Source organism: Pseudophryne corroboree, chromosome 1, assembly GCF_028390025.1.
Source record: "Pseudophryne corroboree isolate aPseCor3 chromosome 1, aPseCor3.hap2, whole genome shotgun sequence".
Classification (NCBI taxonomy): Eukaryota; Metazoa; Chordata; class Amphibia; order Anura; family Myobatrachidae; genus Pseudophryne; species Pseudophryne corroboree.
Window position 1 is genome coordinate 307,323,122 of NC_086444.1, and position 26,297 is coordinate 307,349,418.

General features: G+C 39.6%; 1 protein-coding gene across 10 annotated transcripts in view; it reads left to right on the forward strand.

Moving 5' to 3' along the window:
• The window catches only part of CLIP1 (CAP-Gly domain containing linker protein 1), a 307,706-nt gene that overhangs the window by 254,328 nt on the left and 27,081 nt on the right, over positions 1-26,297 (forward strand). For 9 of the 10 annotated variants that reach the window (XM_063964459.1, XM_063964456.1, XM_063964457.1 and 6 more), the window contains 5 exons: positions 4,447-7,182; positions 10,476-10,613; positions 11,145-11,251; positions 15,705-15,825; positions 20,488-20,540. In XM_063964459.1, coding sequence (XP_063820529.1) covers positions 4,447-7,182; positions 10,476-10,613; positions 11,145-11,251; positions 15,705-15,825; positions 20,488-20,540 — 3,155 coding nt within the window. Of the gene's footprint in view, positions 1-4,446; positions 7,183-10,475; positions 10,614-11,144; positions 11,252-15,704; positions 15,826-16,014; positions 16,252-20,487; positions 20,541-26,297 lie in introns of those variants that run through there. The other variant, XM_063964458.1, reaches the window with a different exon arrangement.

Below are 26,297 nucleotides of genomic sequence, written 5' to 3' on the forward strand. Positions count from 1 at the left end.
TCTAGCACAATCACAGGAATTGCTCTTGGACCATCTCCAACAGACAATAACATGTCTGCAGAGGCATGGATGGCTCATAAATTGGGCAAAATCATCTCTAGTTCCGTCACAACGGATGACTCACTTGGGGGCTGTACTGGATTCAAGTCTGCGGAAAATATTTTTACCTCTGGACAAGATATCCAAGGTACAGTAAAGGAATCAGGAGAGTGGAATGGAATACATCAGACAATAAAGAAACCGACTATGGTACTTTCACACAAGGTAAGAAAGTCATTAGCCTGGTGGCTACAAACATCCCATATAAACAAAGGGAGACCCTTTTGGATATCAGTTTGGGAGATTTTGACAACAGATGCCAGTCTTCAGGGCTGGGGAGCAGTGTCCGGAAGATTATGGTTCCAGGTACAATCGACCACAGAAGAAAGTTGCCTGCCAATAAATCTGTTAGAACTTTGGCCCATATACATGGCACTGATTCAGGTAAAGGACATTCTTCAAGGAAGATCAGTCCAGATCCGCTTGGACAATGCTACGGCAGTAGCGTACCTCAACCATCAGGGAGGAACGCACAGTCAAACAGTAATGAAGGAGCTAAAGCACATACTAAAAGGGGCAGAACTCCATCTTCCAGCATTGTCCGCAGTATTTGTTCCAGGAGTCCTAAACTGGGAAGCAGACTTTCTCAGTCGATACGCCATTCAAGCAAGCGAATGGCCTCTACATCCGGAAGTCTTACAGACTGCAGTAGACAAGTGGGGTTTGCCAGAGAGAGATCTCATGGCGTCCCGTCTGAACAACAAAGTACCCGTTTACGGGTCAAGAACAAAGGATCCCAGAGCGATCTTTGTGGACACCCTGTCAGTGAAATGGGATTTTGATCTGGTGTATCTGTTTCCTCCGATCATCCTGCTACCCATGGTGGTGAGGAAGTTAAAAGAAGCAAAGGATGCCGTGATTCTAATAGCTCCGGCTTGGCCCAGAAGGCATTGGTACACAGATCTGCAGGGAATGTCGATGGATGCTCCACTTCTGCTCCCTCAACGTCCAGATCTACTACTGCAGGGTCCTTGTTACCACAGGCATCTGGATCGACTATCGTTGACGGCATGGCTCTTGAAACCTCTATCCTGAAGTCAAGAGGATTCTCACAACAGGTAATTCAAACAATGCTCAGAGCAAGGAAACCCTCCTCAGCTCGCATTTGTCACCGAATATGGCAGGCCTATATTCATTGATGCAGTGAAAGAAATATGGACCCGAAATCTTTTCAAATTTCTAGGGTCTTAGATTTCCTTCAGGCGGGAATGGATAAAGGTTTGAAGGTGGCTTCCTTGAGAGTACAAGTATCAGCATTGACTGTATGGTTCCAAAAGAAAACTGCCAATTTACAGGATGTGCTTACTTTCTTCCAGGGAATGCTGCGCATTCAACCTCCCTTTGTTCCTCCTACAGTGTCTTGGGACTTAAATTTAGTCCTAAAAGCCCTTCAAGTTGCTCCATTTGAACCACTTAATAAAGTGGATCTTAAATGGTTGACAGCTAAAGTTCTCTTTCTACTGACTATGGCATCAGCTAGAAGAGTATCAGATTTAGAAGCGCTGTCTTGTCATTCTCCTTTTCTGACTTTTTATCCAGATAAAGCAGTTCTAAGAACTAGATCTGAGTATCTTCCGAAGGTGGTGTCTAAATTCCACCTTAATGAAGAAATTGTAGTCCCGGCTTTTCAGGTATCGGGACTTTCTGCGGGAGATGCGTCGCTGGACGTAGTCCGGGCATTAAGGATCTACGTGGATCGTACCAGTGCCATCATAAAGACAGATTCTCTCTTCATACTCTACGGTTTTCACAAGAGAGGATAGCCTGCTACTAAACAGACCCTGGCAAGATGGCTTCGAATGACGATTTCAGAAGCATATTCTCGAGCTGATCTTCCTGTTCCGGATAATGTCTCTGCTCACTCGTAAGGTAGGTCCTTCATGGGCAGCACAAAATGGTGCTTCAGCAGAACAGATATGCAAGGCACCCACATGGTCTTCCATTTACACATTCATTAGACATTATTCCTTGGATACTTTTGCCTCTCATGACACTGAATTCGGGCGAAAGGTTCTCCTGTCTAATCAGGAGCGTCCCCACCACTAAATTGCTTTGGGAAATCCCATTGTTATCCTGTGGATAATCTGTGGACCCTGCCGGAGAAATATACGTTATGGTAATAACTTACCGTTGATAATAGTATTTATCCTAAGTCCACAGGTTCCACAGGGATCCCACCCTGACTCACCTGATTTGATGATCTTTCTACTCACTAAACCTCTTCCTCCTTGTACGGAAGGGTGTACATGTGTGTTCTTCTCGCCTGATTAGGGCTCTACATGATGCTCCTGCCTAAATGCTTTGGAATACAAGGGATTTGCCTGAGCCAGTGGGCGGAGATATATGGACGGGCCCGTTGCATCCTGGGAGGACTGAAGCTTGTGATCGTTTGGTGCCAATCCGCTGTCGCTCCATCATATCCCACTGCTATCCTGTGGAACCTGTGGACTTAGGAGAAATACCGTTATCAACGGTAAGTTCTTACCATAACATATTTTTTTCTTTCTTTTTTTTTTTTTTTTTTCTTTCTCTCTGTCTTTATTTCTCTTTCCCTTTATTTCTCCTACTTTTCTCCTACTTTTCTTTCTTTCTCCTACTTTTCTTTTTCTTTCTTTCTCTTTCTCCTTCTTTTTTCTCTCTCCTACTTTTTCTTTCTTTCTTTCTCCTACTTATCTTTCTTTTTCTATCTTTCTTTTTTCTTCTCTTTTTTTTCTTTATCTTTTTTTCTTTCTTTTTTTCTTTATTTCTGTCTTTATTTCTTTCTTTCCTTCTTTTTTTCTTTCTTTTTTCTTTTTTTCTTTTTTCTTTTTTCTTTTTTTTTTCTTTTTTCTTTTTTTTTCTCTTTTTTTCTTTTTTTCTTTTTTCTTTCTTTTTTTTTTCTTTTTTCTTTTTTCTTTCTTTTTTTTTCTTTTTTCTTTTTTTTCTTTTTTCTTTCTTTTTTTCTTTCTTTTTTTCTTTTTTTTCTTTTTTCTTTCTTTTTTTCTTTCTTTTTTTCTTTTTTTCTTTTTTTTCTTTTTTTCTTTCTTTCTTTTTTTTTCTCTTTTTTCTTTTTTCTTTTTTTCTTTTTTTTTCTTTTTTCATTCTTTTTTCTTTCCTTTTTCTTTTTTTTTCTTTTTTCATTCTTTTTTCTTTCCTTTTTCATTCTTTTTTCTTTCCTTTTTCTTTCTTTCTTTTTTTTCTTTTTTTCTTTCTTTCTTTCTTTCTTTCTTTCTTTCTTTCTTTCTTTCTTTTTTCTCCTACTTTTTCTTTTTTTCTTTTTTCTCTTTTTCTTTCTTTTTTCTTCCTCTCCTACTTCTTTCTTTCTTCCTTCCTCTCTCCTACTTTTTCTCTTTCTCCTACTTTCTCTTTTTTTCTCTTTCTTTGTTTCTTTCTTTCATTATTGCGGGGAATGCAATTGGTTTTCAGTTGCAGGACAGAAAATCGGCTGCAGTGATTTATTTAGGAATTACTGTCTTTTTTTCGCACCTCCAGAGCAAGTCTGATTTTTTTTTTTTATAAAATTGTTAATTTTAGGAAAAATCACAGGGACTTGCTCTGGGACCCCGGCAGCACCAACGCCTCCTCGCCCCACTGAGGACTAATTAAACAATTGGAACTTTCCAATTTGCTTAAATAGTTATTACTCCCCTCCCAAAGTGGTATCTTCTTTATCCAGCGACGGAAGCAAGGTCCTCTGCAGCAAGGTGAGTATGTGAGGTGTGTGTTAATGTGTTTTTAGTTTTCTTTATCATTTTACTGACTCAAACTGGCAATAGGAGTGATAAAGTTACTGTGGATAAAGAAGGTACCAGGGGCTGTCTAGGTTCTTTGGGTGAAATGGACTTGACATAAATTAAAAAATACCGTTAATTCAGAGTAAGCTATGGTCTGGAGATAAAAATGGCTTTGTTTGTTTTTAAACATATCCACCAGAGCAGCATGCAGATCAGATCAATAATGCAATGCCCTCTAATTCATTAATTAACAGTTACTTTTATAGTGCCAGCATATACCTTTGCGCTTTACAATTGAAAAATAATATAACCAGACTGTGTAACAGAGGGCCCTGCTCACAAGCTTACAATCTATTTTGTTATTCAAGTAGGCAAAAGCATAAATTCTGTTCATAGAAGTATGTATGGTACAGAACACATACATTTTTAGACCTAAAATATGCAGTTATTGGAAGTTCCTAAAGCATTTTTATTTAATGCTCTTAATACTAAGTGCTTAGTGGTTTTAACGTGTCTCAATTCATACATACATGTGCTACATCTGTGCTTACTCCATGATTCCATTAGCCTGCTTGATTTTCATTTTTTTATATATATATATATATTTTTTCCTCCCCAACTTTATCCCTTTTAGTCTTTAACCTATGTGTTAGAATCCAAAAAGCAAGAGGTTGAACTGATAACAGAAGAGATGAGGGTTTTGAAAGTGGAAAAGGACATACTGGCCCAGGAGGCAGATGCATTAAAGCTAGGAAAGGATTCACTGCTTTCAAAGATTGTAGACTTTGAATCTTGTGTTAATGTGCTCCAGCAAGAGCAAATCAGGCTTTTGTCTCTCAATGAAGAGCTTAAAGCTGCAAAAGACAGCCTTAAATGTGAGAAACAAGATCTTGAACAAAAATGCACTGAGTTAAATAGTGACTCTCAGACATTAGCATCTGAAAAAGAACAACTGATAGCTGAACTGGGTAACGCTAAAGATGAGCTTCTGAAGATGAGTTTGGACTGTGAAGGCTTACAGTCTTCTGTTAATGAAATGGATGCTAAAATGAAAGAACTTCAGACAGATAAGGATTTACTTCAAAGCAAGAATCGGGAAATCCAGGAGCACCAGATGAGTGCTACTGAAGAAAATATGGTTCTTGCAAGGGAAAAAGATGAGATGATTCACATGCTGAAAAACACCACAGAAGATCTGACGAGCAAGCAGAAAGCTCTAAAAGAAGAAATAGATGATCTAGAAGCAGGTAAACAATTTGCATCAGATCAATATTTAGAACTGCAGAGCAAGTTAGGTGCTGTAATTGATGAGAAGGAGAAGCTGATCAAAACTATTACAGATGCAAAATCTGAAATGGAAGATCTTCTAATAAAGCAAAACCAGTTAAATACAGAGATAGAAAATGTGCTTCAAGAAAAAGAAAAGTTAGCATTAAAATATAATTCTATGGAAAGTGAACTGATGGAAATCAAATCTCAACTGGACAAATCCATCCAAGAAAACCTAGATCTTACAAACCGAAGAGATGAATTGCTTCAAGCATGTGCTTTGAATGAAAAAGACAAACATAAATTGGAGGAATATGAAAAGGAAGTCATAGCTCATAACATCTCAATTAAGGAAAAAGATGAAATAATTCAAACCCTTACTTGGTCCAAGGAAGACCTGGAAAGGAAAGAAACTGACCTGATGTATGAAATATCTACTGCTAAAAAAGAAAATGAGAGCATTCTAAATAGAAATGTAGAATATGAAAATACATTTTCTGTTTTAAGCATTCAGAATGAGGCTTTAGTAAGAACAAATGCAGCTCTTACTTCTGAAAAGGAAGAACTCACATTACAACAAAATGAATTAAATGAAAAAGTAAGGGAATTACTTACAGAGAAAGATGAAATGATTATAAATTGCAGTGAGTTGACAAAACAATTAGCATTAGTTAGAAAAGAACTTCACAACTCAGAAAAAGATAATGAAGAACTTCAACTCTCCAAGAAAAGTCTAATAATGTTACTTGAAGAAATTAAGACCAGTAGTAGTATATCTAATTCTGAACGTGTTACGTTGCTACAAGAAAAGGAGATGCTACTTTCATCTGAGAGAAAGTTGACAAATGAAATAGGTGATCTTTTAAAACAAAACAATGAGCTTGTGGTTAAATGTGAGATGTGTTCAGAAGAGGCCAAGATTGTCCAAGGCAAAATGATGGATGAGATAAATAACTTAAAAAATGAAAAAAATCTGATATCTCTGCAGGTGGCAGATTTAGAAAACCAACTCGGGTCTATGTCTGAAGAGCAAAATGCTGTTAACGCAATGAACACTGAGCTTCAGTCTAGAGAGCAATTCATTATAAATGAGCTTGCTAGCATTAAAGCTAAGTTTGAATGTTCAGAATCCTCAAACCTTGTATTGTCTCAGGAGAAAAGTCACCTGTTAGAAGAAATTGAATCTTTAAAGGTTAATATCACAGAAGCAATGAAGAAAGTTGATGAATTGACCAAAACTAATGAAAACCTTTCATTATTAGTGGAGCAAACCCAGAAAGACAAGACTGCTCTGGAATTGGATCACCAGGATAACCTGACGGAGAAACAGTCTTTGCTTGAGAAATATGATAAGTGTTGCATTGACATAGATTTGTTGACAAAAGATAGAGATGACTTGCAAGAAAAATGTAATGAACTTTATACAGGCTTTACAAAATTTGAGCAAAGGCTAGCTGAAGAGAGACAAATGTTTATATGTCAAACAGATGGTCTACAGTTAAAATGTACAGAACTTCAAACAAGCTTAGATAATGTGGTGGAAGAAAAGGAACAGCTATTACTACAAAATAAGGAGCATCAGTGTAAGTATGACAAACTTCTAGAGCAGAAGGAGAATCTAGACCATCTCTTGCACACCCTTGCCCAGGAAAAGGTGAGATTAGAACTGCAGAACAGTAATCTTTCATCTAACTTGGAAGAGCTTAATAATGATTTTGTTTCCTTAACAAAATCAAAAGAAGAGCTTCAAGACTTGTATAAGAGTGCTTCTAACACATTGGAAGAGCTTTGTTGTCGGCACAAATTCAACGAAAAGGAAATAGAAAAACTAAGTCAGGAGAGGTCTCATTTGTTATCTGCACAAGAAAACCTGGAATGCACAAACTTAACCATTTTAAAAGAAAAACAAGATGTCATCGAGACCTGTGGCAGACTCTCCGATGAAGTAGTCGCACTAACCACAAGCAACCATGAAGTGTCGGGACTTGTTGAACAGTTAGAAATCCAATGTCAGGCATTACAGAGGGAAAAAGAGGAGTTGGTGTTGAGGTTTAATGCACTGCAGGCTCAACAGAACAGCAAGGAAGCCCAAATACATGAGGTATCAAATTGTTAAGTGAACTAAAACTACTAACACTGGGCACTACTTTCTAGGAATAACGGGATGGTCACCTGCACCTGCATGCTTTTCACACTGCACTGTCATTATAATAATGATAATTTTGTTAATTGACATGTATAATTTTTAATTAATTTTTTAAGGAAACTGTGAATAAAAAAATTACTCCAGATTTTAGTTAGGGTTACTTAAAATGATTTCACACCACCTAGATTATATATATATATATATATATATATATATATATATATACATACACACATACACACTGCTCAAAAAAATAAAGGGAACACTAAAATAACACATCCTAGATCTGAATGAATGAAATATTCTTATTAAATACTTTGTTCTTTACATAGTTGAATGTGCTGACAACAAAATCACACAAATATGATCAATGGAAATCAAATTTATTAACCCATGGAGGTCTGGATTTGAAGTCACCCTCAAAATTAAAGTGGAAAAACACACTACAGGCTGATCCAACTTTGATGTAATGTCCTTAAAACAAGTCAAAATGAGGCTCAATAGTGTGTGTGGCCTCAGTAGTGTGCGCCTGTATGACCTCCCTACAACCCACACAAGTGGCTCAGGTAGTGCAGCTCATCCAGGATGGCACATCAATGCGAGCTGTGTAAAGAAGGTTTGCTGTGTCTGTCAGCGTAGTGTCCACAGCATGGAGGCGCTACCAGGAGACAGACCAGTACATAAGGAGATGTGGAGGACGCAGTAGGAGGGCAACAACCCAGCAGCAGGACCGCTACCTCCGCCTTTGTGCAAGGAGGAACAGGAGGAGCACTGCCAGAGCCCTGCAAAATGACCTCCAGCAAGCCACAAATGTGCATGTGTCTACTCAAACGATCAGAAACAGACTCCATGAGGGTGGTATGAGGGCCCGACGCCCACAGGTGGGTGTTGTGTTTACAGCCCAACACCGTGCAGGACGTTTGGCATTTGCCAGAGAACACCAAGATTGGCAAATTCGCCACTGGCGCCCTGTGCTCTTCACAGATGAAAGCAGGTTCTCACTGAGCACATGTGACAGACGTGACAGAGTCTGGAGACGCCAAGGAGTACGTTCTGCCTGCAACATCCTCCAGCATGACCGGTTTGGCAGTGGGTCAGTAATGGTGTGGGGTGGCATTTCTTTGGGGGGCCTCACAGCCCTCCATGTGCTCGCCAGAGGTAGCCTGACTGACAATAGGTACCGAGATGAGATCCTCAGACCCCTTATGAGACCATATGCTGGTGCGGTTGGTCCTGGGTTCCTCCTAATGCAAGACAATGCTAGACCTCATGTGGCTGGAGTGTGTCAGCAGTTCCTGCAAGACGAAGGCATTGATGCTATGGACTGGCCCGCCCGTTCCCCAGACCTGAATCCAATTGAGCACATCTGGGACATCATGTCTCGCTCCATCCACCAATGCCACGTTGCACCACAGACTGTCCAGGATTTGGCGGATGCTTTAGTCCAGGTCTGGGAGGAGATCCCTCAGGAGACCATCCGCCACCTCATCAGGAGCATGCCCAGGCGTTGTAGGGAGGTCATACAGGCACGAGGATGCCACAGACACTACTGAGCCTCATTTTGACTTGTTTTAAGGACATTACATCAAAGTTGGATCAGCCTGTAGTGTGTTTTTCCACTTTAATTTTGAGGGTGACTCCAAATCCAGACCTCCATGGGTTAATAAATTTGATTTCCATTGATCATTTTTGTGTGATTTTGTTGTCAGCACATTCAACTATGTAAAGAACAAAGTATTTAATAAGAATATTTAATTCATTCAGATCTAGGATGTTATTTTAGTGTTCCCTTTATTTTTTTGGGCAGTGTATGTATGTATGTATGTATGTGTGTGTGTGTGTATATATATATATATATATATATATATATATATATATATGTAATGAAAGAAAAGTGTAACCACAATGACTATATGTACTGTTCTGTAACATTTATTCACAGTTACCTCTACTTATTGACTTCTTTTTCCAATCTCAAATAACTTGTATGAAATAAGCCTGAGGCATGATATTTAAGATTCAATTTTTGTTATAAATCTGGATTACAATCACAAATAATTATTGTTAGCTCTGTGTTTTTATGTAAATCATTGTGAGTTTTTACTAGCATTGCCCAGAGGAGAACTTTAAAGGGCCCTACACACTTAAAGATTTCCCTTAACGATATGAACGTTCTTGTTCATTAATGAACGAGAACTCGTTCGTATCGTTCAGTGTGTAGGCACCATTGATGAGCAATGCACGGCCCTGCTCTCGTTCATCGTTGATGCCGGGTCGCTTATGCAAGCATGCAGGCCAATATGGACGATCTCGTCCATATTAGCATGCACTGCTATGGAGCCGGGTGACGGGGGGAGTGAAGATACTTCACTCCCCACCCCGTCACCAACTCCCACGCCGCCGGGTCGCCCGTCGGCCGTATCCCCCGTCAGGCAGCTTGGTGGCGGATTGCCGAGTGTGTAGAGGGCATAAAAAACTATAGCAGCGGCATTTGTTTTCATTGTCTAATTTTGAGAAGACAAAAGCCAGTGCCTCGTTAGTTGCCTCTCTTTACTGCACACTTTTGTATCTCTGAACAATGCTATTTAATTACTATTTTTTTTTTCTTGTTTCTCATTTTCCCAAAAGGACACACACTGCTCTTCTTCGAAACATACCCCTTACCTCCCCCTTCCGCAGCATAGCCCGAATACTTACTGGCAAAATGTGTCGGGATTCAGACAGTCGGGATGCCACTGTCGTTATTTTGAACGTCTGCATCCTGACTGTCGGGATGAGGACTACACCCATGACCCGCAGTATATTGCATGAGCAGAAGCATCCCCTCTTCCAGGCAACAATACTTCAACACTGTAGGGTCAATCAGTGCATTGTCCATATTAATTTCTTCAACAAATATAGATCATTAAGTCTGGCATGTTGCTTCTCTGCAATGCAGCCCTACAATATACCTACAATTGCAATAAAAGAGCGTGAGGTTGATGTATGTGGGTGTCCTTTTGGTTTGCTTTATACACCTAGTGGTACATTATTTTTAGAGCTATAAATGCAACTATTTCCTTCACTGAAAGCTTATGTTCATTTGTACACTTGGGCTAAAAGTGAATAATTCTTTCTGGTACACTAATGGTGTAATTGTCTGCCAAGCTTGACACGATCACCTCTTTAAAAAAGACACTGTTGGGTGGGTAACAAATCGTTTTTTCTTTCCATCTACCTTTACTAATGATGATTGCTGTTAAATATAGGTTTCTCAGATTGCAGAAGAATCTTATAAAAAGATTGAGCAGATAACTGCGGAGAAAAATGCACTAGTCAAAGAAAGGACGGAGTCTGTCTCTACGATGGAAGAGCTGAAGAAACGTCACTCAGAACTGCAGAAAGAAGTAATTTTTGTGCACTAATAAAAAACAAAAACAAAGGATTATTGTTTTCATGCTTCTCGCATGGACTTAGTGATTGGGTTTATCAGAAGAGTCAAAATCATTAACTATGGTTACTAATGTATATGGACTGTACAAATATCTCAGAATTATCTTTCATTAGTATAGTGCAACCTGGATAACTGCAGTCTAGCTTGTAGGTTATTGGTGGAATGTGAAAATAATTGTAGATTTACTAGAAGGCATACCAAATAGAGTAATAACATTTACAATTCTGTTGGATTAGCTGTTGCACAGTAATCCTGGGCATTACCTAGCAATAAACCGAGGATTAAGCCTTCAAGCTTCAGAGAGATAAACTCGCAAATACAGTAGCAAAATATCTGCCTACAGTACATGCTCTTTATAAACAAGGGGAATACCTTTATTTCACTTCAAGGAAAACTTTTCTTTGGATTTCCTTTCATTATTGTGTGACTGTAAAGTACTGGAGCTGTGCTGTATCTGTTTTGATGGTTTTTGGTTTTTACGTAGCTGGATTGCCTTAAAGAACAGCAAGCATCAGCTGCAGAACAGACAAGCAAGACTAATGGGCTTCTGAAAGGAGAATGTTTGAAAACAGAAGCTCTTAAGAAAGAATTGTAAGTTTTTGTTCCGTGTCTTTTTATTATAGCATAAATATAGCTGTATATGGTGTTAAGGACTTTTTGTATAACTTTTAAGTGAAAACCTGGGAAACCCATGTTGCAGTACTGATGCTGCTCCACTTATTGCTTCATTATTTCCCTGTTGATCTATAACATATTTAAATTTATCACCAATTATCCTGTTAATTTCCAAAAATATTGTATTAAGTTGTGAGTAATATCAAAAATGTAAGTATATTTTTTTCCCCTCACTCTCTGAGCTTAGAGGTTAATTGACATTACATTGTCAAACTGGTATTAGCTGAATTTAGTAGCAACAGTTTGTTATGTTGGTCGGCTGCAGTTCTATAATGAATACGATCAACATTGTACTGTAATTGGGATACTTGTACCACAGACAGGTACAGTAACTTGTATAAGCTGCACCTGGGACTGAAACTTATTTATCCTTGAGCTCTGTGTTATACAGAAGCAGCAAATGAGTTTAGCATGCCAACTTAAAATGGCAGTTCAGAAGGTGTGTGCGTATGAGTACCAATCACAATACATCATCCCTTAGGCTCTGGTTAGGAATGTGGCAGCCCTGCATAGTCTTAGTTGGACAGCTTTAAGTAAAAATATTGTACTTCCAATGCAGATAAGGTGTGCCACAGCTGAAATTGCTGCACACTGTGATTGACGGGTATGTCGGTCAATAGACTTCTGATTCATCTATCGATATGTTTGTATACTTTATGAAATTTGAAATGCAATTGCAATCTGATTCCAAGCTAGCTCTAGAAAAAAAAATTGTGAGTGATTTATTAATTTTTTCAGATTGAGGAACACTGAGTGCCCCTGTAGGAGCTGGCAGGGATCGGTATGAGTTACCGATGGCCAGGATGCCGGCCGTCATTATACAGATGCCGGCATCCCGGCCACCAGGATGCTGGCAGAGGGGCGAGCGCTAGTAAGCCCCTTACAGGCTCGTTGCCCTGGCCACAGGTTATATTCTCCCTCTGTGGGTGTCGTGGACACTCATAGAGGGACAAAAGCCTGTGGCGCCGGCTATGTACCGCTGTGCGGGAACCAGGCGTCGGCATTGTGATGTATATTAACGGCATATTGCTGGCACTGATTAAACTAGTATAACTTTAAGAGAGTATCTCCTCCCTTCTGTAACCCGTGGTCTACCTTATGTTTTAAGGTCCCATGGCAGGTGTGCTGTATTGCCTAGGGCTGTGCTGCAGCCTAAGAATAGTTTTCTGTTTTATTTGTAAACTTTATTCTTTTACTAGACAGACTGTCGTGTGCTGCACCTACAGAACACATTGGGAAATCTGGCAACTCTGAAGTCGGCACTGCCGCAGGACCACTGGGGAAGTCATCTCTGTTCACTTTCCGACTTTCTCTTGCTCAGGTCTCCATTCCCTTTTGTTAGGATTGCTTTGATTTCTCGTCAATTCCCTTCCTCTTAGGAGGAGAAGCGCAGTATCAGGCTACCTGGGAGTTGGCTGTACCATGCAGTTCCCCTGAAGAGAAAGTTTTCTAATGGTTGCATGGAGATTTTTGGTTGGAGAGGAGGTGGTGGTGCAGTCCAGCTTTCCAGGAAAGAGGATGCTGTTACTCTGCATGCCTGCTTCTGGGGACATTGCTCCGGACCCTAGCTCCTCTAGGAAAGAGGATGCTGTTACTTTGCATTCCTGTTGCAGCCTGCTTCTGGGGACATTGCTCCGGACCCTAGCTCCTCTCCTCTGCAGCTCCTATCTCTTGGCCTCTCTCTAAAAGGCTTTTGTACAGCACTGTCTTTGTGCTTTGTTTGTTTGTTTAGTTTGTTTTTCAGTGTTACCTGCGTTCCAGCTGTGTGTTTTACATGACTGTTTTGCTAGATCCCTGTATGTTTATTACACCACTAATCTGTTTATCGCTATGTGTTGCATTGCTCTTTGCTTGATTAACTGAGCGGAAACACAAAATTGTATAATCTACAATCCAGCTACTTTCCTGGTTATTTACAGTCTTACTGTGGATCGTTGCGCTGATTACCACATGGGTCCAGTCATGTCTCCATTCTAGGAAGCGCTATACCTGTCATGGAAAGGATGGCATGGGCTCAGGTTTTGGGCAGGTACATGGCTGAGCTAGTTAAATTGTTGGCTTACCAGCGGGAGGAACAAGCTAAACCGCGTCCTGCCCCTGTCATCCTAGTGCAGGCCTGGCCAACCTGTGGCTCTCCAGATGTTGTGAAACTACACATCCCAGCATGCCCTGCCATGGTTTTAGCATTCCTTAATAGCAAAACTGTGGCAAAGCATGATGGGACTTGTAGTTTTACAACAGCTGGAGAGCCACAGGTTGGCCAGGCCTGTCCTAGTGCATGTACAGGACTTCCAGAAGGGTTAGTTGGGTCTCTTTTAGTCCTTGTTGGGGAGCCTGCTTGTGTTCATTCGATGAAGCATTCGGCTACTGGGTTCTCAAAGGTCTCTTCATAGTAGGAAAGGTTCTTTGAGGAGCTGCATTACTGGGACTTGCAGAATTGTAATCACTTCCCCAGGATTCCTTTGGAGGACTCTGAATCGAAAAAGAAGAGTGAGCTTCCGGATGACTTGCCACTTCACGATAGTTTGGAATCCTCCTGTAGTCAAGTGATTGAATTTATTATTATGCTTAGATGTGCATACTCTTGCAAATCTGCAGGCCCTTTTAAGTGCAAGTGAAAGAGAATGATTAGTTTTCTGTTCTCTTCAAAGATCTCGGACTTAATTGAGGTGGCTTGGAAAGCACCAGATAAAAAATTTCACTGTACCCCCAAGGTTTTTACTCTTTATCCACTGCCTGTGGATTACATGCTGAAGATGGAGCAGTCTCCTAAGGTGGATGCTTTTATGGTGCATTTGGATAATAACACCACTCTTCCAGTCCCATAATCTGAATTTATTTGGAACTCATTAGGCGCAAAAAATTTGAGTGTGAAGGTGTCCATTTGGCCCATGTTGGCTAGAGCCATGGAGCAATGGTCAGACCAGGATCTGCTGGATTTAGCAGAACACCTCCGAGACGCTATGAAGTACATTTGTGAGTCAGCACAGGTGGCTTCTAGTGTTTCAACTAAGGCTATCTGCCCGATGGGCTCTGTGATGAAGTTGTCTACTCCACTTCAGTGACAGTTGGGAGAGGTCCTCCACGGATCACTGGGTATTGGAGGATCATTCAACTGGGTTATTTCATCAAACTAAAAAGGTCTCTCCTACCCAGGACATTTTTCCAGATGGGACTTCTTGAGGTACAGGAGCACGGGTAGATCCTGAACCTCAAGAAGTCCCATCTGGAACCCAGTCAGTGCTTGCTGTTTCTGGGCTTGCTCTTTGATACCAGCCTTCTGCGAGTGTTACTTCCAGGCACTAGTCCAAAGAGTTCTGAACTTGGCGCATCAGTAAGTTTTGTTGCACATGAAATTGAAGAGGAAGATGGTATCGAACTTTGAAGCCATGCAGTATGCCAGGTTCCGCCCCTGAGAGTTTCAATGAGAGATTCAGTGGGGTTGGTCAGGGTCTAATGGTTGCCTGGAGTCTCAGCTGTTCTCTGTGCATGCAGCTTACACCAGTCCCTGCATAGTGGTTGATACCAGAGAATCTCAGCAGGGGCAGGTACGTGGCTACTCAATCCTGGGTCATTGTGTCCACGGAGGACATTGCACCTTCGCCTTCAGGGCCTTCTCATCAGTGTTTTGGCACCCCAATCCATTTACTTTGTACTTACAGGATCCCCGTCAATTATCACGGGATGCCAATCCAGGTCCAATTGGACAATGCCATGGCAGTGGCATATGTCAACAATGAAGGTGCTACCCAGAGCACCAGTATCATGGTGCAAGCAGCTCAGATGTTGTCCTAGGTGGAGGCAGCTTGTACCAGCAATATCAGCTGTGTTCATACTTCATACCAGGGGTGGACAATTGGGAGACGGACAGCCTCACCAGGAATGCAATACTGGAAGGGAAGTGGTGTTTTCAGAAACTTGGTTTGGTTGTGGTGGTCTGACAGAGGTGGCTCTCATGGCCTCTTGTCACAACTGCAAGGTTCCTTGTTTTGTGCCCAGTCCAGAGATCCTTGCTTTCCTTAGGGGTGGGTCTACTCTTGAGTTCACTGAGCCCTCCTGTGGCTCCATGGAATTTTAATCTGGTACTCTTATCGGATGCATCACTTATGTTAAAGGAAACCAAATATTTAAATTGTTTTGTGTATTAGAAAGTTCACATTTTGGATATGACGTTCTTACTTTTTTCTGGGCCGGCACAGGTTTCACACCCTATATGTGGTAGCTGATGCATCTGTTGCATATGTGCTAATCTCCAGAGTATTTAATCACATGAGAAAGATGTATTTTTTGAGCTGTGAACACGATTCTATCCCACAGTTTTCTTGCCTGACGTGTTTCCATAGTAACTCTGCTCTCATTGTCCTTGCAGGGAAGAGCTGAGGCAGGCAGCAGAGCATAAGTCCCAGCAGTTAGCAGCTCTGCAGGAGGAGAACCTCAAACTTGCAGAGGAGCTTGGAAGGAGCAAAGAGGAAGTCTCAACTAACCAAAAGGTTGGTAAACATATATTTACGGTCTACTGCTGCTTGATATAGTTCATTTCCTTTACCTCATCAAAATGATTTAAAACATATAAATATTTATTGTAATCTACCATTATTTATAAAATATTTAAACACCCATAATAACATGGATTTCCACACGTTAACCGTGTTTAAACTATCATTCTGTGCCTTTAATAGAACACTGTGGCAGAGAGCGAGATGAAGGTTAGTTTACCTAATTTCAAGTGGAGTTATATCTGTGTGTTAATACACTTTGTACAGACGCCTCTTTGTAAGGGAATTGACACTTGCTTTATTTGCTTTGCAGTTATAGTGGTCAGTGAATGCAGTTTGCTTTTCGTGAACACTTTGCTGATCAGAAAACATTTTATTAAATGTATTGTTGCTGTGAGATTTTGAAGTATAGTAATTTGTCACTATGGAAACTGTCTATTTCACGTGATTGCTTGAAAATGCCCCAATTTCCATGAAAAGAAATTCTAACATAATTGCTATTATTACATGCTTAAGTGCATAACCGCTTCAACTCTGTTGTATGTACATTGAGGTTTATTTCAACTAAAGACCAAATTTTCCCAGGTGATCACATTTTGTGATTTATGTACTGTCCTATTTAAAATACACTGTTCTCTTTAGGGGTTTAACCAAAACTATTAATCACAGTCTGAAAATGATAAATTGTTGCAAATACACAGAAAATTGCAATTTAATTAAGAATATTTTCATTTAATAACACAAATGGGATAAAAAGTCCTTGATCCAGAAAGCTTACAGTTCATGTGTTTGAGTTCTGCTGGAAAAAATCGCATCTGGAACAATAACATAATGTAAAGTAGAGGTGTAACAATCCGTGGTATTTTTCTATAACAGTACACTATTTTCCTGTCTGATTTTCATCTGTGAAAGAACAGTCTGCCTATGTGTGGGTGTCAGCACTTGGCGTTGGGAGTGGAATTGCTATTTTTGGTATGTAGAGTAGGCTCTATAAGGTGGCAACTGTAATTTTCAGAGAACCTTGTGATTTGCAAGGTGGTGCATCATTCTGAAACCTCTTTATGAAGCCGAATTTTAATGATGACAAATTATATTTAATTTTACTTCATTAGTTGAAATTAAATAGTTTATAAATTGTGACAAAGGTATCTTATATTATGAAAATAAAATGGTTTCGAAATTTCAGATTCTTATAAGTCATTATATTTGCTTTTATGTACACTACCTTATTGTTCATATTGTGCATAACAACAAAATATCTTAACTGAAATAAACTCACCATTCCTCAAAGAGAGCTGAGGCCTAAGCAACAAATGCATATCTGATATTGGGAAAACTATGTGCACATTTGTTCATAGTAGGGCTGATACACCCATTTTGCATCAAACTGTTTAATTTATGGGTCTTCATAGGCAAAATGGGTGTAATTTATGGGTCGTTATAGTGTATTTCCACTAATATGTACTTCTGTGCATTTGCATCATATATGTCTGTTTTACACCAGGCATACGTCACACTTTTTTGTTTTTTTTATCAGTTTATTTTGCTTGTAATATATTTATTAACTATTAGGCATCAATGAAACTTAGAAATTCTGTCAAATAGAGCAGAAACATCTGGTCTACAGGTGGGGGAGTAGCTAAAACGTGCACACTGAACTTGTCTGGGCAAGGAAGAACATATCCTTGTTAGCAGTGCATTCACAAACAGTCGGTCATTAGTGGTTAGCCTGCGGTGCATCTATGCTCATGAAACTGCCCTTTTATCACCAGCAAATACTTTGTCTCTGCCGTACCTGCATCTTTGTCCCAGTCTGTATGCGTTCGCAATTGCATAAATATACCCTTACTGCACTTGGCCCACATAACACCTATCTTCTGCCTATCCAGGCACTTAAGCAGGCGTAAGTGATGCAGAGTGATGCACAATTGGAAAGGCGCTTAGTACTGTGTGTGTGTGTGTGTGTGTGTGTGTATGTATATATATATATATATATATATATATAGAACAAACAACAAATATACCCTTCCTGCGCTAAATTTCAGCAGCACAACTGAAAAATCCCCTGTCGGTAAGATCCCAAAAATAGAAACAGAACAACAAAACAGAGTGCGCTTAATGATTACAACTGGTTAAAAATTGATCAATTCCAGATTCAAGGCGGGGCTTCTCTTGAGTTCTTTTTCCCTTAGGGAATTCCTGATTGAAGCCTATAGAGAAACCCTCTCACCAAAGAAATCACCCGACAAAAAATCACAGTGTAATTACAGGAGTTCTTTATATAAAATAGACTTTAGTCCATAATCATAAAATTAACATGATACAAAACATCATAATGCCACAATTATTTGGACACGCACCAAAATGCTTTTAGATGTTACAAGGTAAACCTCCTCACCTTAACGGTGTGAGCTCTTGGAGGAATACTTAGAGCAAAGGGATAGTGTACAATAATTGATAAGGGTGAAAATATTTTATTGTTTGGAAAAAGTTGTAACTTGATATTGTGTCTGCAATGAACAATAACACATTGTAAAAGTATTTATCAACTTTTTTAATGGAAATGAGAATCTAAATTGTTTTAGCAATAAAAAGCAAGAAATGTTTTAAAGAAAAAGGGTGTTTGTGTAAAGTCATCCTCTCTTTACCAATATCCAAATATAATTATACTAAATTGTATTTTGTTGTCAATTAGACACAAATATATTCATTTTAGTCCAATAAGTGCGCTCCACAGAGATACACTTTTTCTTGGTTTCTATTCAATACTGGTCTCGTTCGACAGGGGACCACCTCTTTGTAGAAGCTTGCCCTTTAATAAAAGTGTAGTTTTTTAAAAATACCTATTTTACATTTAAAAGTATAGGTGGTCCAATTTCAGAGCGCAAAAAGGGTTTGTTGGGTCTTTTTTTATATATATATATATATATATATATATATATATATAAAACGGAAAACCCAGCACGCACCATAGCAAGCTCACTTATCCTCAGCGCATCAATAAATAAATGATGGGGGTTTAGTTGATGTGTGAAACAGTTGCCAGGTTTTCAGACTCTGTAATAGTGTAGGACCTGCATGAACGTACCTTGGCGATCAGTTTGAAGGCTTCTGTGCATTGGCCAATTCACCAACTAAACCTCCATCATTTATGTATTGATGTGTTGAGGATAAGTGAGCTTGCTATGGTGAGTGCTGGGTTTTCTGTTTGTATGTATTAGAGTGATGCAGTCATGGGCTACATGCACCCCACCCTATGAGTGGTAAGTGCATATGTGTGCCCCTCTTCTGCGGTGTCGAGTGCCATGGTTACTTGTACCCCACACTATGAGTGGTGAGTGCACTTGGGTGGCGAGTGCTGTGGTTATATATTTGGGTGTGTGTGTATATATATATATATATATAACAAAAGTATTCCTTCCCCCCCCCCCTCCCCGGTATGTGTTCGTGTATTATATACTGTTGTCATAGAAAATGTACCTCCCGTCATTTCTGCATACTTCGAGCCTAATTCAGTATGAATTGTAGATGTGCGAAAAAACGCACACCTACACTTTACTCGGACATGCAAGGGGGCGCCGAGCACAGGGCAGGTCTGCCATGCACGCTGGGTCTCCCCTACCCCCCCCCCCCCTTCGCTTTAGCGCAGTGCGGCTTCTGACAGAGCAGCGTTCCATGCTGAATTAGGCCCTTAGCCCCATGCTGAACATGACTGCATAGAAATTAAGCCTGCAAGTGTGAGATGCAGTATGAAAAGACATATCAGATATTTATTTCTCATTCTACACAGAATGTACACTATACTCTTTAGTTTGTGTTCATAAAAACAATTTTGTATAGTATTTACCTGCAGTGTACACTTCTTACACTGCCTTTTACATTTCTTGTTCATGCATTTATTTGGTTTCATTTCTGTCTAATCATAATGTGATATATATTTGGATAGTATATATTTGGGGTATTTCTGTTATCAATAGGTGGTGATATTACAGCTTTTAAGTATATCTCCACTTTGTTAGTAATGGCTTCATCTATAGAAGTGGTTCGCAACCTGCAACGTTGATACAGTAGGTGAAGAATCTGTAGTGGCAGAGCAGGGGAAGATCTAGGTGATAATTAGACACGGGCAAAGCAGTGCCTTGGGGATCTTTATCCATGTGCCTCACAATAGGCATCTTATGTCAGACAAGAAAGCACAACGATCATGATCACTGGTATTTTCTGTATAAAAGAAAGTTTCTTTATTTAGTGAAGTCCAGTTCATGTGTAACACAGAGACCCTAATTTCATAACTTGCCACGGTCATAGGATTTTGCATGGTAATGTTTTACCAGTTTCTAGTTGAATCAAAATAATAAAGTTGTAAAAAAAAATTAAAAAAGTAATTATTTTATTTTATATTGTTTTAATGTTGTTTATACAATATGTATTGCTTTTATTTATAGTGACGTCTAAACATTTTCCCTAATAGCAATTCTGTTCCTTGCTGAGGTTTTGCTTTGCAAATATTGGGATTACAAATAATGCAATTGGTCTTCCTGGGTGTACCTTGGTGGGTGATAACCACTGACCTGTAGCAAGTCTAAGCTGACCTAAAGTGTGTGTTCAGAAGCAATAAATATTGCAAAACTGATTGTATTTATTTGTTTATTATAGCTGGAAGAGGAGAGGTCCGTATTAAATAATCAGCTGCTAGAGATGAAAAAAAGGTATTTTTTATTCTTCCAAATTTTTCATGAGACAGTATCCACATGAGTTGTTAACAAATTAGTTCATTTTATATAATAAACCTGTATTTTACAAAGGTTAGTTTGAAATGCTTTTTAAACTTAGTGCTAAGGTGGATTAGTCCCTGCACAGATAATCGTACTCTCGTTCCACTTATATATGGTAATGCTTTGCTCACTGTGCTGTTTGCCAGGTAAGCAAAGGGAAGCACATTTTGGAATAAGTGTTCAGTAAGTACTCAAAGTATGCTAATGCGTGAGCCATGCTGCACCTCTGTGTGGCTCTCTCCAGCCATGTCATTTCTCGTGGTTCTCTTGCCACCTGAGGAATTGTGACTTAGAGGAAGGGGGCTGACACTGTAGACAGTTCCCTGTTACTTATGCTGGGCACATACATTACAATTATCTGGCCAATCCGCCCGATATGAGTGTATCGGCCAGATAATTGCAGCGTGTGTGTGGGTGACCGATCCAAATATATCGATATATTTCAAAGTGTCAAGTCGGTCGCATTGGGCAGTGTATGCCCTGTCACTGCCGACAGACTGATATTTCCCATGTTCCTTTACATGCGAAGGAACAGTAAAATGTTTCCTGCCTGCCGATATCAGGTGACATACACTGAGAGATCTTCCAGTATATGCCTGTGATACCTGCAAGGTCTGACAGGCATTTTATCTGCCTGTGTATGCCCAGCATTAGACCTGGTACACAGAGGCTGACTTGGTTGAAATTCGCCTGCTGCTGTTAACCTTTTAATGCTCTGATTGACTAGAGATTAAATTTGCCCCATCCACATTGTCTTGTATAGTATATTTGTATGTACCCATTGTTAGATTTGAAACCCTTTTAAAGCACATGATGCATAAGTGATGCACAGTGATATGTGGGTGACAGAAAAAATGACTTGGAGGTACGACAACATCTTTGTCCAATGTGTATTTATAAAAGTACAGTACACAATTAAGGGCTCTATTTATCAGGGTGTGGATTAATAGATAAACAATGTCTAGGTAGTTCGACACCATAGGGCCGACAGGTTAAAAAAAAAAGGTTGACAGTGCTTAAGGTCGACTGGTACAAAAGGCCAACATGAAAATGGTCGTCCCCTGTTTTGTTTTTTTGTTTTTTATTTTGTCCCAAATGTAGCATATGTCCTGTTTTCTGACCACCGTTTGTAGAAACTTGTACCCATGTGGTCTCACTTCACTCGCTACACTTCGGGCATGGTTACTAATACCAAAAAACGGTCAGCCTTACCTATGGCCAAGAAACATATTATCACCCTCATCACTTTCTACACTATGTGGAGTCTACAGCCTTCCGCTCTGGAGTACCCCTGGATTGTCCTCCGACACTCTGAGCCACCTTTATATGTGCCGAGAGTGTGTTGCAGCACTGCCCAGCCCATTGTCAAGTGATTACAATGCACTTGACAATGGCTGGGTAATACTGACACCTCCACCAAGCACTGGGAAAGTGACACAGCTGCCACTGACTGGTACCGGCAGCACTGCCAAGCCACGTGGCTTAAATTTATGCTGGGAACGTGATGCGGCAGTTTCTGATTGTTACTGGCAATGTGGCTCAGCCACCACAATTTAGGAGAGACACATGTTCCTTATCTACTGGCCAGCTTGTCCATGACTTTGACATACATTCATCGGACATTCCCGTCCTCAGGTGATACTTCCCTAGTTGCCCATTAGGCAATTTTCTATATAGTGCTCAGACATCAGATGGATTTCTCCACTTTGAGGTTATGGATCAGCTTTCAGCTATAGCAGTTACCACTGGCAACAGTCTCTCCTAATCTGCTACATTTATGTGAGTACGCCTAGCCGACAAAGACCCTCACTTTTTCAGTTCGGTCAAACACTTTTTATACCATTTAGTGGTCCACAGAGCTAACTACAAAACATAAAGGGGAATTCAGTTGCCGGTGGGACACTCAAAAACCCCCACAGCCTGGGTTTTCTTCTCCAGCAAGGCGATCTGGGTCTTATGCAGCAGGGTGAGGATGTGAGGTGTGTGCATGAGAGTATGTGTGTGACTCCCCACCTCTCCCAGCAGTCCCCTCCTCAGTGTAAAGATGGAAGGGAAACCACTGGGAGCCAATTTAACCCACGGTAATCCAAAATTGGGCATAAGGTTTTATTTTACCTTGCTTAACCTCGTGCCGAATTGAATTCCCTCCAAAGTATGTACTTTGCTATAATTTATTTCTATAGACTATATTGCTACCACTGATTTCTCTTGGATCACTACAGTGTGGATACTGGTTTCTCTATGCCATTGCAACATTATATCCTTTTGAGGTCTGGAACATCACTAATTGATATGGGTTCAGTATGCTAACACGTGACCGACACTGGCATCCCGACGTCGGTGGGGGTAACTATCTTTACCATCTCCTTCCCCCACTACCCTAACCCTCCGGGGGTGGCTGCTAGGGCTAACCCCCCATACCTAATGTCATGAACACACTGTATATATATTGTATGTATGTATATTGTATGTATTGTATGTATATGTATACATGTATATATATTGCCCGTTCTATTGAACAGCCACTGGTTCGTCGGGCCAGTGTTTAACAATGATATGTCTGTAAACGCCGTCGTTCAGACGTATCGCATCAGCCATGCAGCACACACGATGACCAATATATCCTCAGATATATTGATGCATCATTCTGTGTGTACACTTCCTGCACAAGCCGGCTGTGAGTGACAGCGCAAATGGGCGGGTGCATGTAACTGTCCGCCCATTTTGTGACACCACACACTACCCGGTCTGTCTGTATATATATTTGCAGATCAGTTGATTTGCAGAAATTTCTATAAGTGTGTACCCAGCATTAGTTATCTGGTGAGCAGCATTTAGATTAATTATATTAATTGACAAACACTCAGAAGTCCTGATGTTTTCTTTGTTTTGCTATTCCTTATAGATGTTTACGTGAATAATAAATAAAGCAGATCCTACATTTGTGACAAAATCCTCCCTCCCCCCCCCCCAAAAAAAAAAGTGTTGACCTTTTGTACCTGTTGTGTCGACATTAAGCACTGTCAACTTTTTGTACCTGTTGACCTAATGCACGTCAACCAAATTACTTCAGACCTATATATCATCCGGATAGCCATTTATCAAGAGTAGAGTTATGAAACCCATAATTTCAGATCATATGTTTCTGCCTGTTATGTAAAAGAGCAATGCTTCTACTAGCCATGCCTAGCTAGAGATGCATTGCCCTTTTAAATATCGCGCAGAAACACGATCCAAAAGGACGGGTTTTACAACCAGACTCTTGATAAATAAGTTTGAGTGTCATTTTTCTCTCTTCCTAAGCTGTTAGAATATTGCACGCTATACAGAAGCTTTGACTAGCTTATCGATTCACCAATGCTTTTGATTTGATTTTTGTTTTTTATTTTAACTTTTTTAGTTAGGTGGGGAACCAGAGTGATCACGATGGGTAGTCTTGCATGATTGACAAATCACATACAGTTTTTAAAAAAAATGCCCCAAAAGACAAAATATTTTATTGGTTATTACCTGATACTTTTTGTAACAGAAAATACACAGTGCTTGCAGTATTTAATTCAAGAATTTTTTGATGTACTTGTATGTGGTTCTCTTGAATCTTACCAATCCTGTTCTGAATATGTATTGCCTTGCTCATAGTTTTTGAATGAAATATTGAGTATGAAATACCATCTTTATTAAAAGTAGACCTGTGTTGTACAGTACTGATATTGACCTTGGTAGTATTACTGCTGATAGCTTTGCACCATATTAGAAAGGCTACTGCAATGCCATTTATTCACTAGCATTTACTAAATCCTGCTACTCTATCTACGTTGCAGACTTTGATGCATGATTCAGTTTAGCTTTGTTAGAGCAATCTTTCCAGCTTACAATTTCTAAATATATTGGACGTGGTTCAGTCATCTCGATGGGCTGTAATCCTTTGTGTAATATTGTGAAATGGAAGTTTACATAAACATATTTTTTCCACAGTTAATGACAATGTTAATTAAACTTATGATATCGATGCAGATTTGCCAAGTTATTATATTAGCTTTAGATATGAATATATGCAGCCCTTACCCTCACTGAAAACAAACATACTATACAGTATAGTTTGCAGAGATGAGACGCATTGGGGAATTACTATTATATGATGCATGGCATTATAAATATAAGATGCTAATGATGCACCGTAAAACTGGAGTGAACCCTACTGGCTTGTAAGAGGGGCGTGTAGTGAAACCTGTAAATTTAACTTTCTTGTACAGCCAAATATTAAACCAGACTGTGAAAGTAGATACCATTTATCTGGCAGATTATCTGACTGGAACACCGCACAACTAATCCAGCAGGTGGCAGTATAGTTTATTTTATGAAGGAAGAGTTCAAATGTATTGAATTTGGCCAGCAGTCCTTTTTAAATGTCCGTACTTGCACTGTATTACTCTGTAATTGTTCATCCTGGTTGCTAAATTGGTTTTAACAACTTCTAAATATTGGACAATAACAGTAATGGTAATAAATATTTTGTGGCTGTGGTATGCAAAGTTCAGGTGGTAGTCACGTTGTAAACAATGATACAGATGTGTCCTCTTGCATCTTTGCGTGAGTGTTGTGTGACTTTTGCTGTGCATCTTTTTTTGTGATTTGTTTTCCATGAAAATGTCTCAGATGCAATGTAATGCATCAGAATGCATGAGCAGCTTCCGCTGATTAAAATGATATGCAGCATGCCTTTATTGTGTGTGTGACTGTATTTGCATCCAAAATGCTATGCTACAGTGTTTTCCTGGAAAACACTGTAACTTGGCATTTCGGATGCAGATAAAGCCACAGAATATAGGCATGCTGCATAAGCTGCTTGTGCATCCTATTGCATTACATTGCATCTAAGACGCATTTTTGCGGAACAAATCGCAGAAAAAGACACTCGGCCCGCTACCAAGTCCCGTCACGTCAGGGTGCGACTTGAAGGGCTGTTTAGTGTGACTGCAGCAAGGATGTAAGAGGACACATCTGTATACTCAATCTCTCTAGTGGCTAAAGGAATATTTCTGATCCATGAAGCATTTGGGAAATCATTATTGTGTATTGACATTACTTTTGCTTTAGAAGTTATTGAAGGCAGGTTGAACAGACCAAGCATCTGTATGTCTGGCCTTAGTAAATAACATATATAAAGAACGAAGCTCTTTTGTCATCATTTGTTTTAAAAAAAAATTGATGTTTCAGTATTTTCCACGTTAGTTGATTATTAGATTTTTCCCCTCTAATGCAATGCCTTAAAAATAAAAGGGTTTAAAAAAATTAAAATAATAATAATAATTGAATATTCACAAAACAGCTGTCAGTGTATGTGAGCTCAGCCTTTATAGGAGTACTAGTACCTGGGCTTTGATACTACTTGGATATTGTATGGGTTTTTTTTCTGATGTATCAAAGTTTGCTTTGTGCCTTTACTACAAATAAATAAATAAAAGTTTGGGGTATTTTCATTCTCTTTAATCAATCTATGAGTATATATATTTTAAATATTCTTTATGGGGAGGATAATAGAGGCCACCTCTTCCTTTTTTCCCCAGCCAACTAATTCCCTTAAAAAGTATTTAACACCTAGAGTCCAATGTAATATATTTCTGTTTTGCCTAGTGCAGCTAAACAGGGTGGCATCACTTTGGAGGAAAACCTAATTCCTAGAATCATTCT